This window comes from Macaca nemestrina, chromosome 15, assembly GCF_043159975.1.
Source record: "Macaca nemestrina isolate mMacNem1 chromosome 15, mMacNem.hap1, whole genome shotgun sequence".
Taxonomy (NCBI): domain Eukaryota; kingdom Metazoa; phylum Chordata; class Mammalia; order Primates; family Cercopithecidae; genus Macaca; species Macaca nemestrina.
The window spans coordinates 110,869,367-110,882,578 of record NC_092139.1 but is presented as its reverse complement, the minus strand read 5'-3'; the positions used below and the strand labels follow the sequence as shown (position 1 = coordinate 110,882,578).

Genomic DNA, 13,212 nt, shown 5'->3' with positions numbered 1-13,212 from the left:
CACGCCCAGCTAATTTTTGTATTTTTAGTAGAGACGGGTTTCTCCATGTTGGCCAGGCTGGTCTTGAATTCCTGACCTCAAGTGATCCATCTGCCTCGGCCTCCCAAAGTGCTGAGATTACAGGCGTGAGCCACTGCACCTGGCCAAGCCTGTGTCTCTTGAGTTACTTTTAGGTTAGCATTAGATAACCCCAATTGCCAACCCCTATTCTGTCACTAACCACCTGTCACTCAATCTCTGAGCAACTATCCATCACAGCGTTGCTGTGAGGAATTAAATAAGCTAATATCTGAAACATACTCAGGGCTTTGTTCAATAGCATAAAGATCTATTGGATGCTTATTATGTGCCAGGCCCTCTGTGGTTTGTAAGAAAACATAAAAGAGAGCTGTTATCTTGTATAGTTGGGAGCTGACAACGGATGGTCGGCCATGCCAACTCCTGTGGTTGGGAGAATCATATGCAAGAAATGTGGTTGCTGGCCGGGCGCGGTGGCTCACGCTTGTAATCCCAACACTTTGGGAGGCCGAGGCGTGGTGGATCACCTGAGGTCAGGAGTTCGAGACCAGCCTGGTCAACATGGTGAAACCCTGTCCCTACTAAATATACAAACATTAGCCGTGCGTGGTGGCGGGCGCCTGTAATCCCAGCTACTGGGGAGGCTGAAGCAGGAGAATCGCTTGAACCTGGGAGGCGGCGGTTGCAGTGAGCAAAGAACGTGCCACTGCACTCCAGTCTGAGTGACAGAGCGAGACTCTGTCTCAGAAAAACACAACAACAAAACCACCAATGTGGAAGAGTTTCAAGTGCTCTTCATGTGCCAGGTAGAAAGCGTAAATATTACATTGCGTTGCGTTATTTATTCCATAAATATCTGTTGAGGATCCATTGTGGTGTGGCATCATGTTCCGTTCTTGGCTGTGGATATTTAAGTAAACGCATGGGTCACTCCAGGTCCCCAGAGCGCAGCCTGAAGGGCCTCGGAGCCGCGGCGGAACCAACCCCTGCGGAACCTTTCTTCCCGCTCCAGATGCCCCGGGAGCCCCGGCAGGAGATGCGTCAGGGACCACGCTGCGCCGCGCCGCCGCAGTTGGGCCTCGGTCGCCACAGTAACGCGCGCGGGCAGGTGTACGACCATGAGCGTTCGGGTCGCGCGGACCGCGTGGGCCCGGGGCTTGGGCGCCAGCGGCCGCCGCGGCGTCTCGAGCTTCCCGGTGCCTCCGCCGGGCGCCCAGGATGTAGCGGAGCTGCTGCGAGATGCGACCGGGGCGGAGGAGGAGGCGCCCTCGGCGGCGACGGAGCGGCGAATGCCGGGCCAGTGCTCCGTGCTGCTCTTCCCTGGCCAGGGCAGCCAGGTGGTGGGCATGGGCCGCGGTCTGCTCGGCTACCCGCGCGTCCGCGAACTCTACGCCGCCGCCCGCCGAGTACTGGGCTACGACCTGCTGGAGCTGAGCCTGCACGGGCCGCAGGAGACCCTGGACCGCACCGTGCACTGCCAGCCCGCGATCTTCGTGGCATCGCTGGCCGCTGTGGAAAAACTACATCACCTGCAGCCCTCGGTGAGGCCCGAGGCCCCGTGGCAGGAGGGGGAAGGTGAGCTCTGCCTGAGCTCTCATCACCAGGGTGGTCCTCCCAGGGGCTTCCGCCTGCCATTCCGGGGGGCTCCCACGTCTCACTCATTCGATCGAGGTGTTTTTGTTTGTTTGTTTGTTTTTGAGGCGGAGTCTGGCTCTGTCGCCCAGGCTGGAGTGCAGTGGCCAGATCTCGGCTCACTGCAAGCTCCGCCTCCCGGGTTCACGCCGTTCTCCTGCCTCAGCCTTCCGAGTAACTGGGACTACAGGCGCCCGCCACCACGCCCGGCTAATTTTTTGTATCTTTAGTAGAGACGGGGTTTCACTATGTTAGCCAGGATGGTCTCGATCTCCTGACCTCGTGATCTACCCGCCTCGGCCTCCCAAAGTGCTGGGATTACAGGCATGAGCCACCGCGCCCGGCCTCGATCTAGTTTTATAGAGTTCCCATGTATGCCAAGCAATGTTTTAGGCGCCCTGAGCAAAACAACGATCCCTGCCCTAGGGGACCTTACATCTTAGTGGAGACAGATAGTAAACAGTACATGAGGAGGGGCCCGGTGGCTCATGCCTGTAATCCCAGCACTTTGGGAGGCCGAGGCGGGCGGATTACCTTAGGTCGAGAGTTCGAGACCAGCCTGACCAACATGGGGAAATCCTGTCCCTACTAAAAATACAAAATTAGCCGGGCGTGGTGGCGCGTGCCTGTAATCCCAGCTACTCGGGAGGCTGGGGAAGACAAATCACTTGAACCTGGGAGGCAGAGGTTGCGGTGAGCCCAGATCTTGCCATTGCACTGCAGCCTGGGCAACAAGAGCGAAACTCCATCTCAAAAATTAAATAATAAAAAAAAGAAAACAGTAAATGCAATAACTAGGTAAATTGGATGCTCTGTTAAAATGATAAGTGTTACAGAAAGAAGTAGAGAGCAGGTAAAGGGGATGTGGGAGTGGAGGGCGGTTTGTGGTTTTAAATGATCCTAAATCATTGAATGAATTACTAAATGATTTTTAAAGGATTAAATTTCTTTCTTTTTTTTTTCTTTTTGAGATGCAGTTTTGCTCTATTACCCAGGCTGGAGTGCAGTGGCACAAACTTGACTTACTGCAGACCACTGCCTCCTGAGCCCAAGTGATAATCATACCTCAGCCTCCCGAGTAACTGAGATTACAGGTGTGGGCCACCACGCCCAGCTAATTTTGTATTTTTAGTAGAACCAGGGTTTCTCCGTGTTGCCCAGGCTGGTCTCAAACTCTTGACCTCAAGTGATCCACCCACCTCAGCCTCCCAAACTGTTGGGATTACAGGCGGGAGCCACCGCACCAGCCTAAACGGCATGCTTTTTTTTTTTTTTCTTTTGAGAAGGAGTTTTGCTCTTGTTGCCTAGGCTGGAGTGCAGTGGCTCGATCTGGGCTCACTGCAAACTCCACCTCCCAGGTTCACCCACCTCGGCCTCCCAAAGTGGTAGGATTACAGGCATGAGCCACTGCACTGGCCTAAATGAAGGAACACTGAGATTAGTTGAGAATGTCACTTCATTCGAAGGTGGTGGATTGATTGTTATTAATATTTAATAAGACGGTAAATGTTAAGCTACCACTTGAGATCCTTTACCCTATTTCACCTTCACAACCACCTGATGAGGTTAATACTGTTATTTGATGGTTGAGGAATGCAGACTCAGGGATATTAGAAGAATTAGTTACGTGTTCCTGTTGAATCATCATCATAATATTCATTCACTGCTTACCCTAGGCTGGGTCTGTGCTAAGCACTGTATAAACATTATATTCACATAATTCTCTCAGCAGCCTTTTGGGGTAGGTCCTGTTCTTTCCTCATTTCACAGATGAGATAAAAAGCTCAGAGGGATTAGGAACTCTCCCGAGCTAAGAAACCTAGTCTCTGACTCAAAGTCATGCTCTTGGCCGGGTGAGGTGGTTCACACCTATAATCCAGCACTTCAGGAGGCTGAGGCGGGTGGATCACGAGGTCAGGAGTTCGAGACCAGCCTGGCCAATATGGTGAAACCCTGTCTCTACTAAAAATACAAAAATTAGCCAGGCGTGGTGGCAGGTGCCTATAATCCCAGCTACTCATGAGGCTAAGGCGGGAGAATTCCTTGAACCTGGGAGGTGAAGGTTGCAGTAAGCCGGGATTGTACCATCGGACTCCAGCCTGGGCAACAAGAGCGAAACTCCGCCTCAAAAAAAAAAAAAAAAGTCATGCACTTAACTTGTACACAATGATATGGCCTGAGAGCCTGCTGCAGGGCCACGGCAAGGGAATCCAGAGCCCTGGGTTGGTGTCAGTGTGACCATGGACGCATGGATGGAGTCGACTGGACTATAACCAGGAAAGCTCCTCCTAAATAAAGGGGCAGGACTCAGTGGTTGTCAACGTCACTTCTGTGTGTCCTCTTCCAGCTGGTGCACCAAGTTCGTAGAGCCTGGCTTCCTGAGATGCCAAACACCCTGCCATCTCTCAAGTGCAGGGTCCTGGAACTGGACTCCCCGGGAGAATGAGGCCTCACGTTCTGCGTCTGTTCCCACAGGTGATTGAGAACTGTGTTGCTGCCGCTGGATTCAGCGTGGGAGAATTTGCAGCCCTAGTGTTTGCCGGAGCCATGGAATTTGCTGAAGGTACAGGAAGGAGTTTGGTTTTATGCCAGGCTGTGGTCTTGGGCTCATTAGGGATAAGGGACACTGCCAAAAATGATACTGGACCCACTCAGGTGATGGGAAGGGAGCACATGGACGGGTGACATTGGCGCATGAGGACAGGATTTTGCTGTGATTCCTTTTCAAGCCTGAAGGATTCGTTAGGGATTTCCCTTATTTTTATAATCTCACAAAATCTGCTTGCTGAACTGTCTCACCCACTATCCTGCGCACTTATACCCGCAGCACCTGCCACGGATAGTGCGTGCTCAGTAGATGTTCATTGAATTAAAGAGTAAATAAATACTGGATCTGGAGCCATATCAGTTTTACTTCTTAAGATTTTTGCTGGCCAGGAACCATGGCTCATGTCTGTAATCCCAGCGCTTTGGGAAGCCAAGGCAGGAGGATCACTTGAGGCGTTCCAGACCATCTTGGGCCACATAGTGAGACCCTCATCTCTGCCCCCAACAAAAAACAAAAATTACGTTGGATGCGGTGGTTCACACCTGTGATGCCAGCACTTTGGGAGGCAGAGGCAGATAGATGTTTGAGCCTAGGAGTTTTAGACCAGTGTGGGCAACATGGTGAAAACTTCATCTCTACTGAAAATATAAAAATTGGCTGGGTGTGGTGGCTCACGCCTGTAATCCCAGTACTTTGGGAGGCCGAGGCGGGTGAATCACGAGGTCAGGAGATCAAGACCATCCTGGCTAACATGGTGAAACCCCGTCTCTACTAAAAACACAAAAAATTAGCCGGGCGTGGTGGTGAACGCCTGTATTCCCAGCTACTCAGGAGGCTGAGGCAGGAGAATGGCATGAACCCGGGAGGCGGAGCTTGCAGTGAGCCGAGATCGCACCATTGCAGTGCAGCCTGGGTGACAGAGCAAGACTGTCTCAAAAAAAAAAAAAAAAAAAAAGACAAAAATTAGCCAGGCATGGTGGTGGGCACCTGTAGTCCCAGCTCGAGTACTTGGGAGGATCACCTGAACCCAGGAGGTCAAAGCTGCAGTGAGCTATGATCATGCCACTGTACTCCAGCCTAGGTGGCAGAGTGACACCCTGTCAAAAAAAAAAAAAAAAAGTTAGCTGGGCTTGGTGGCATGCACCTGTAATTCCAGCTACTCAGGAGCCTGAGGTAAGAAGATCACTTGAGCCCCTGAGTCTGAGGCTACAGTGAGCTGTGATTGTGTCACTGCACTGCAGCATGGATGGCAGAGCAAGACCCTGTCTAAAACAAACCAACAAGAATCTAGTGTAGAAACACGAGAGGTTATTGGGACTGGAGAGGGAGAAATGGAGAGTGCCTACATAGTGGACATGGAGTGTTTGAAACTAGAGACAGTTGGTGGTTACACAACATTATGAATACCCCAAATACCACTGAATTATACAAATTAAAGTGGTTAATTATATTTTCTGTGAATTTCACTGTAGTGCTTTTTTTTTCCAAAGCATTATAGCATTATTAAGGAAAGTTTCATAATTTCACATTTTATGAAATAATTTTATTACATGTATCATTTTATGTGTACATAATGTGCAGAATTAGGCCTGGTGTGGTGGCCCACTCCTATCATCCCAGCCCAGCACTTTGGGAGGCCAAGGCGGGCGGGTCACCTAAGGCAGGAGTTGGAGACCAGCCTGACCAACATGGTGAAACCCCATCTCTACTAAAAATTCAAAAATCATTTGGGTGTGGTGGTGGCGGGCACCTGTAATCTTAGCTACTTGGGAGGCTGAGGCACTAGAATCGCTTGAACCCAGAAGGCAGAGGTGGCAGTGAGCCGAGATTGTGTCACTGCCCTCCAGCTTGGGTGACAGAATGAGACTCTGTGTCAAAAAAAAAAAAGTGTGGAATTATAGCATATTTACAATTTTGTGTTTTCTTTTTCTTTTCTTTTCTTTTTTTTTTTTTTTTTTTTTTGAGACTGCATCTTGCTCTGTCACCCCAGCTACAGTGCAGTGGTGCAGTCATAGTTCACTGCAGCCTCAGCCTCTTGGCCTCAGGTGATCCTCCCGCCTCAGTCTCCAGACTAACTGGGGACTACAGGCTCACACCATCATGCCCAGCTAATTTTAAAATTTTTTGTAGAAATGGGGTCTCGCTGTGTTGCCAGGGCTGGTCTGGAACTCCTGACTCAAGTGCTCCTCCAGCTTCAGCCTCTTGCAGTGCTGGGATTACTTACAGGTGTGAGCCACTGTGCCTGGCCTAATTTTTTCCCTTGACATTTTACTTAGTTATTGAATGTCTCTGTGGGAGGACTTCTACGTGCTCTCCCCCGTTTTCTTGTATGTTTTCTTCTACTTCTTGTCACAGGCTCTTGTTCATTTGTTTTTTTAAGAGACAGGGTTTTGCTCTGTCTTCCAGCTTGAGTGCAATGATGCAGTCATAGCTCACTGCAGCCTCTAACTCCTGGTCTCAAGCCTTAGCCTCCAAGTACCTGATGTCACAGGCTCTTTATGTATTTGTCCTACAGTTCTTGTGTAAGGGAGCTAAAAGTCCAGTACATAGAAGTGCTAAGTGAATGAAGATCTGTCAGGATTTGCTCCTTAGGTCTCTCTGTTGACCTCTGAAATGCTGTGCAGGTCCCTTAATCTCTTCTTGGTCTGCTCATCTCTTCTGTCTGCCCAGGAAGCAGGACCAGGGTGTTGAGGGTCTGGTAGTTTCAGGCCATTCTTATGTGTGGCTTTGTAGGGTTTTTTGATACAGGGTCTCACTCCGTCACCCAGGCTGGAATACAGTGGCATGAACACAGCTCACTGTAGCCTCGACTTCCTGGGCCCCAGCAATCCTCCCACCTCAGCCTCCCAAGTAGCTGGGACCACAGGCACACACCACCACGCCCGGCTCATTTTTGTATTTTTGGTAGTGACAGGGTTTTACCAAGTTGTCCAGTCTGGTCTCGAACTCCTGAGTTCAAGTGATCTGCCTGCCTTGGCCTCCCAAAGTGCTGGAACTACAGGTGCGAGCCACAGCGACCAGCCCTCAGGCCACTGTTACTATCATTGGCACTGCCTGCCTGGGCACAGCCTGCCCTCTCTCCACACTCTTGAGCCACACTGAATCAGGAGTTGTAGGTTTTCGTTCATCTGCCTTGGCTGTGTCAGGTTCTCTAGCTCTAAGCAGGGACAGTAACACTTGACTTAGGACAATTATATTACTGAAATTCATGTAGTACAGGGGCCCATGTCTCTGATGGTTCTTTTTTGTTGTTCTTGTTTTGAGACAGGGTCTTGCTCTGTCACCCAGGCTGGTGTGCAGTGGAGCAATCATAGCTTACTACAGCTGCAGCCTCAACCTGCCAGGCACAAGTGATCCTCCCGTCTCAGCCTCCCAAGCATCTGGGACTACAGGCACGCACCACTATGCCTGGCTAATTTTTATTATTTTTTTGTAGGGACAGGGTCTCCCTGTGTTGCCAAGGCTGGTCTCGAACTCCTTGGGCTCAAGCAATCCTCCTGCCTCAGCCTTCCAAAGTGCTGGGATTACAGGCGTGAACCACCACGCCCGGCTTGATCTCTTTTGATAAACTAACTAATAATCATTCCCGGCTTTCACAACAGCCCAGGCAGATTAGATACTATTATCCTCATTTTACTAACTAAAAATTTGAACCTCAAGGAGGTTGTGACTTGGCTAAGGCAACGTGGCTGCTTCCACCCGGTTCCTCTTTACCTTTCACCGGGGTTTCTCAATAGTGGCACTATTTTTTTTTTTTTTAAGTGGTGCTGTTGGGCCAGGTCATTTGTTTTGTGGAGGGTAAGGGGAGCTGTCCTGTGCAGTGCAGCACGTTGAGCAGCATCCCTGGCCTCTACCCACTAGATGTCAGTGGCACTCTCCCCTAGTCGGAACAACCAGAAAATGTCTCTGGACACTGCCCCCAGCCTGTTGAGCACCACTGTCCTACTCCAAACCAGCTTTATGGCAGGAAGCTCCTTGGGTTAGTTTGCATAGTGCCAAGCACAGCAGCGTACTTTTGGTGGTGAGCGCCTGTGTAGTCGATGGAGATATATAGAACTGTGGCCCTGTGGGCCGGCGGCAGACACCAGTGTCACTGTCTCTAGTGCAGAGTGGAGCTTGACCTTTGTTTTTCAGGCTGGGCCTTTTCTCCTTCATTCTGTGCCCTCATTTTTCCAAATGCACTTCTCTCTGGACAGGTTTGTATGCGGTGAAAATCCGAGCTGAGGCCATGCAGGAAGCTTCAGAAGCTGTCCCCAGTGGGATGCTGTCTGTCCTCGGCCAGCGTCAGTCCAAGTTCAACTTTGCCTGTTTGGAAGCCCGGGAACACTGCAAGTCTCTAGGCATGGAGAACCCTGTATGTGAAGTGTCCAACTACCTCTTTCCAGATTGCAGAGTGATTTCAGGACACCGAGAGGTGGGTGTTGATGGGAGCCGCCTTCATAAACCCCAGTCGAGTACACAGGGTTGGAACTGCTCCACACCCGTGAGGCCCAGCAGTGTGGCGGGTGCTCTGTCCAGCCTGCTCTTCAGGAAGTATTTTGGTGCCAGGGCAGTGAGGTGGACTGAGTGCTGCAAAGCGGGCAGGAGCAAGAATGCTGCCCTGCTCCACCATGTGTAGAATGGGGTCTGGAACCAACCAGCCAGTCCATGTAAAGGGGCAGGGCCAGGTGATCTCCAGGGCCTTCCCTGGAGATTCTGGGCTTTTGAGGAGCCTCTGATCTGGTTGCTTCCTTAGAGAAAAGAGATCTGTTTTCTTTTCTTTTTTTTTTTTTTTGAGATGGAGTCTCTCTCTGTCGCCCAGGCTGGAGTGCAGTGGCGCGATCTCCACTCACTGCAAGCTCCACCTCCCGGGTTCACGCCAGTCTCCTGCCTCAGCCTCCAGTATAGCTGGGACTACAGGCGCCTGCCACCGCGCCCGGCTAATTTTTGTATTTTTAGTAGAGACGGGGTTTCACCACGTTAGCCAGGATGGTCTCGATCTCCTGTCCTCGTGATCCGCCCGTCTCGGCCTCCCAAAGTGCTGGGATTACAAGCGTGAGCCACCGCGCCCGACCAAGAGATCTGTTTTCTGCTAGATCGCTCTGCCTGCCCTGCTTTTTTTAGGTGTCTGTTTTTGCACTGGAGTCCATTTCCTTTCCACCGTCTTTCCTTCCATTTGCTACTTCCCCAAACATTTATCAAGCACTGGGGACGCACAGACTGATTAGCCAGGGTTCCTAGCGTCAAAGGAAGAACCCCTGTGAATGGATGACTCCAGGCTGAGGGGCGCAGTGAGGGTCTGGCTGACTACTGATGGGCCTAAGAGCAACCCCCGGAGGCAGCAGCTGGAGGATGGGCGCGCATTCACCAGCAGTGGGGCATCCTGAGCAGAGCGGCAGGAGCCCCCTACGGAAAGAGCAGTGGGTGCTGAGTGCCCGGCTCGGGGAATGCGGAGTGAGCGCAGATTGCAGCCCGTGTGAGGGGCTGCTGCCCAGACCAGGCATTTCTGTCTGTCTTCGTGTCTTACTTACTTACAGCCCATCCTGTGCTATATGGAAGGAAGTGCTGCTTTTTTTTTGAGACAGGGTCTCACTTTGTTGCCTAGGCTGGAGTACAGTGGCACCATCATGGCTCACTGCAGCCTGGACCTCTTGGGCTCAAGTGATCCCCCCACCTCAGTCTCCCAAGTAGCTGGGACTACAGACACAGGCCACCACACCCAGCTAAAGGAAGGGTTTCTTAATCACATTTTCCACACCAGAATGCTGAGGCAGAGAGAGGCGAGTGCTTGGGTCTGGTAGCCTGAGCCCGTCTCACTCTGGAGTCTGTTTCCTCCACTTGACTGTGCTTGACTCCCCTTCCCCTTCGAGGGCTCACTGTATGCCAGGCGTTCCCGACTGACTCCTCTGAAGTAGTGGAAGTTGGCGGGAGCCTCCTGTGACTGTTCTGAGGTGGCAGGCAAGTCAGGTACGGTGGCCCCAGGTCAGTCATGGAGCTCGTTATGCATTCCCTGTAGCAGCCGTGGAAGGAAGCCCAGAAGTGACTCAGGAAGGACCTCCCAGTCAGGGCAGGAGTCTCCCCAACAGGCTCCCAGACAGGTGCACCCAGTCTAGGTGACAACTCCTAGGTTTGTCCTTTTGGTACTTTTTTTTTTGTTTTTTTGAGACAATGTCTTACTCTGTCATCCAGGCTACAGTACAGTGGCACGATCTTGGCTCACTGCAACCTCCACCTCCCAGGTTCAAGTGATTCTCCTGTAGCTGGGACTACAGGCGCACGCCACCATGCCCAGCTAATTTTTGTACTTTTAGTAGAGATGATTTCACCATGTTGGCCAGGCTGGTCTTGAACTCCTGAGCTCAGGTGATCTGCCCACCTCAGCCTTCCAAAGTGCTGGGATTATAGGCGTGAGCCACTGTGCCCAGCTGTCCTTTGGTATTCTTGGTAGTGCCACAGCAGAGAGCTCAGGTGAGGGCAGGGGTAACTCCTCAGTGGGGAAGCCCCTTTCCAACAACTGATGTGAAAAGGCTCCTGGGCCCTGCTCGCCCAACGCCTGGGCCAAGGACTGGCCATTGCAGAGGAGCCTGCTGGCCCCTGTGATGGTGACCTTGACCCCTGTGGCCCTAGCCTGGGACTTGAGAGGGCTCAACTGTTGAGCCAGAGTCCAGAGACCTTACACGGAAAGCACTTTGAGACCACAGATGCTCCAGGATGTGCTACTGAGTAGCCATCCCCATACCTGCCAGTCACTCAGACGATCTAGGTGTGGAGGGAGGGGCTTGGGCTACAGAGTCCAGAAGGCCCAGACCAAAGAGGCTCCTGGTTCCTGCAATCCAGCCCTCAGTGGGATGAAGCCGGATGGAGGGTGATAGTGGAGGGGAAGCATGGGTGAGTCAGTACAAGCCAGGTTTTGCTGCAGTGACAAGTAGCCCACATTTCAGTGGTCACAGCACACAAGCACAGGTCCCACTCCTGGTCTGTGCTCACCAGGCTGAGTTCTGCTGGGTGTCTTCAGCCCAGGACTCAGGCTATGGGAGCAGTCTCAAGGGAACACTGACAGACTAAAGTGGGTAGATGACTTGAGGCCAGGAGTTCAAGACCAGCCTGGCCAACATGGTGAAACTCCATCTCTACTAAAATTAGCCAGGCTTGGTGGTGCACGCTTAAGAGTCCCAGCTACTTGGGAGGCTGAGGCAGGAGCATTGCTTGAACCTGTGAGTTCAAGCAGGTTCAGGTTGCAGTGAGCCAAGATCACACCTTTGCACTCCAGCCTGGGTGACAGAACAAGACTCCATCTCAAAAAATAATAATTAAAAAAAATAAAAATTAGGTCAGGCGCGGTGGTTCAAGCCTGTAATCCCAGCACTTTGGGAGGCCGAGACGGGCGGATCACGAGGTCAGGAGATCAAGACCATCCTGGCTAACACAGTGAAACCCCGTCTCTACTAAAAAATACAAAAAAATAGCCGGGCAAGGTGGCGGGCGCCTGTAGTCCCAGCTACTCGGGAGGCTGAGGCAGGAGAATGGCGCAAACCCGGGAGGCGGAGCTTGCAGTGAGCTGAGATCCGGCCACTGCACTCCAGCCTGGGCGACAGAGTGAGACTCTGTCTCAAAAAAAATAAAAAATAAAAATTAAAAGAATATCTGCTATTTTAAAGACCTTTGCAAGTTCTGTTGCTTGGTAACTGTTGCAAGGGTTTGGAGCTATTGGCTCGCCCGAGTCCCCTTCTAAGCTCAGATGCCTCCGGGGAGGTTTTTGGCATCAAGAGGAGAGCTCTTTTCTCCTCCAGAGAAACCCCAGATGAAGGTGACAATATCCCAGACCCTGCTTTGTGAAATGGGGCTTGAATTTTAGTTCTGAATTTTTATTTTGAAGATGATGGAATAAAAAGCAAACAGACTGGTCAAAAATTATGAAAGGAGTGATAGAATTCTGAGAACTAACACTTCTTAGATAGTGCTTTTTCCTTTACCAGACACTGTTGCGTGCCTTGTAGGGTTTGCTCTTCCTGGCAGCGTTGTGAAGTAGATGGAATTGTGCTTATTTGAGGGATGAGACAGAAGAGATTCCAGGATGTTAAGTGAATTGCCTGGGGATGGTGCTGGGACAGACAGGTCACATGTCCACATCTAACAGCTGTGGGTCTCTTTGTGGTCACCCTCCCAGTTTGGCCGTGTGAATGGTCAGATCCCTAAAGGCGGATTTCTGGGACATTGCCCGGCTGAAACTTCCTTCCTTCCCCAGGCTCTACGGTTTCTCCAGAAGAATTCCTCTAAGTTTCATTTCAGACGCGCCAGGATGTTACCGGTTAGTGGTGCATTCCACACCCGCCTCATGGAGCCAGCTGTGGAGCCCCTGACGCAAGTTTTAAAGGCAATTGACATTAAGAAGCCTCTGGTTTCTGTCTACTCCAATGTCCACGGGCATAGATACATGCATCCCAGCCACATCCAGAAGCTGCTGGCTCAGCAGGTGGTCTCCCCGGTGAAGTGGGAGCAGACGATGCATGCCATATATGAAAGGAAAAAGGGCAGAGAGTTCCCCCAAACTTTTGAAGTAGGCCCCGGCAGGCAGCTGGGAGCCATCCTGAAAAGCTGTAACATGCAGGCCTGGAAGTCCTACAGCGCCGTGAATGTGCTGCAGACCCTCGAACCTGTGGACCTGGACCCTGAGGAGCCCCCGAGATGACTGCAGGTGGCTCAAATGGGATAACGCCCTCTGCCCTCCTGAGGAGAGGCTGTAGGCTGCACCTGCCACACCCTCCCTTCCTAATGGCTCCTCCTCTGAGGAGTGAAAGGGATTTATTTGCAACGTGCTTTGAAGGCCACATAAAAAGCCCTAAAAATGAGTATTTCTTTACATGACCCAGTCCATTTCTCCCCCTTGGAAAAACGTTTGGATGTTGGGAAGGATGATGCCACGGGGCTGGTGTGTGGGGAAGCTGGAAGCCTGGCCCCGCCTCTGCCAGCCCTGCACCATGGGCGGGTGTGCCCTCTCAGTGGGAAGGGGCGTACTGGCTGCTGCAGGCTGCACT

The 13,212-nt window shown here is 51.7% G+C and overlaps 1 protein-coding gene across 1 annotated transcript; it reads left to right on the top strand.

The window, feature by feature from the left end:
* The first annotated feature begins 1,085 nt into the window (after positions 1 to 1,085).
* LOC105464325 (malonyl-CoA-acyl carrier protein transacylase) lies at positions 1,086 to 13,026 on the top strand. The gene is made up of 4 exons (XM_011712122.3): positions 1,086 to 1,559; positions 4,126 to 4,213; positions 8,395 to 8,612; positions 12,423 to 13,026. Exons 1-4 carry the CDS (start codon positions 1,137 to 1,139, stop codon positions 12,864 to 12,866), a joined length of 1,173 nt encoding a protein of 390 aa, XP_011710424.1. The 5' UTR covers positions 1,086 to 1,136; the 3' UTR covers positions 12,867 to 13,026.
* Positions 13,027 to 13,212: the final 186 nt, after the last annotated feature.

Bases quoted from the DNA above. Each gene is read 5' to 3' on its own strand.
- LOC105464325 (XM_011712122.3), top strand. From the start codon at position 1,137: ATGAGCGTTCGGGTCGCGCGGACCGCGTGGGCCCGGGGCTTGGGCGCC. The intron at 1,560-4,125 runs GTGAGGCCCGAG...CTGTTCCCACAG, and splicing joins TACATCACCTGCAGCCCTCG to GTGATTGAGAACTGTGTTGC. The intron at 4,214-8,394 runs GTACAGGAAGGA...CTCTCTGGACAG, and splicing joins AGCCATGGAATTTGCTGAAG to GTTTGTATGCGGTGAAAATC.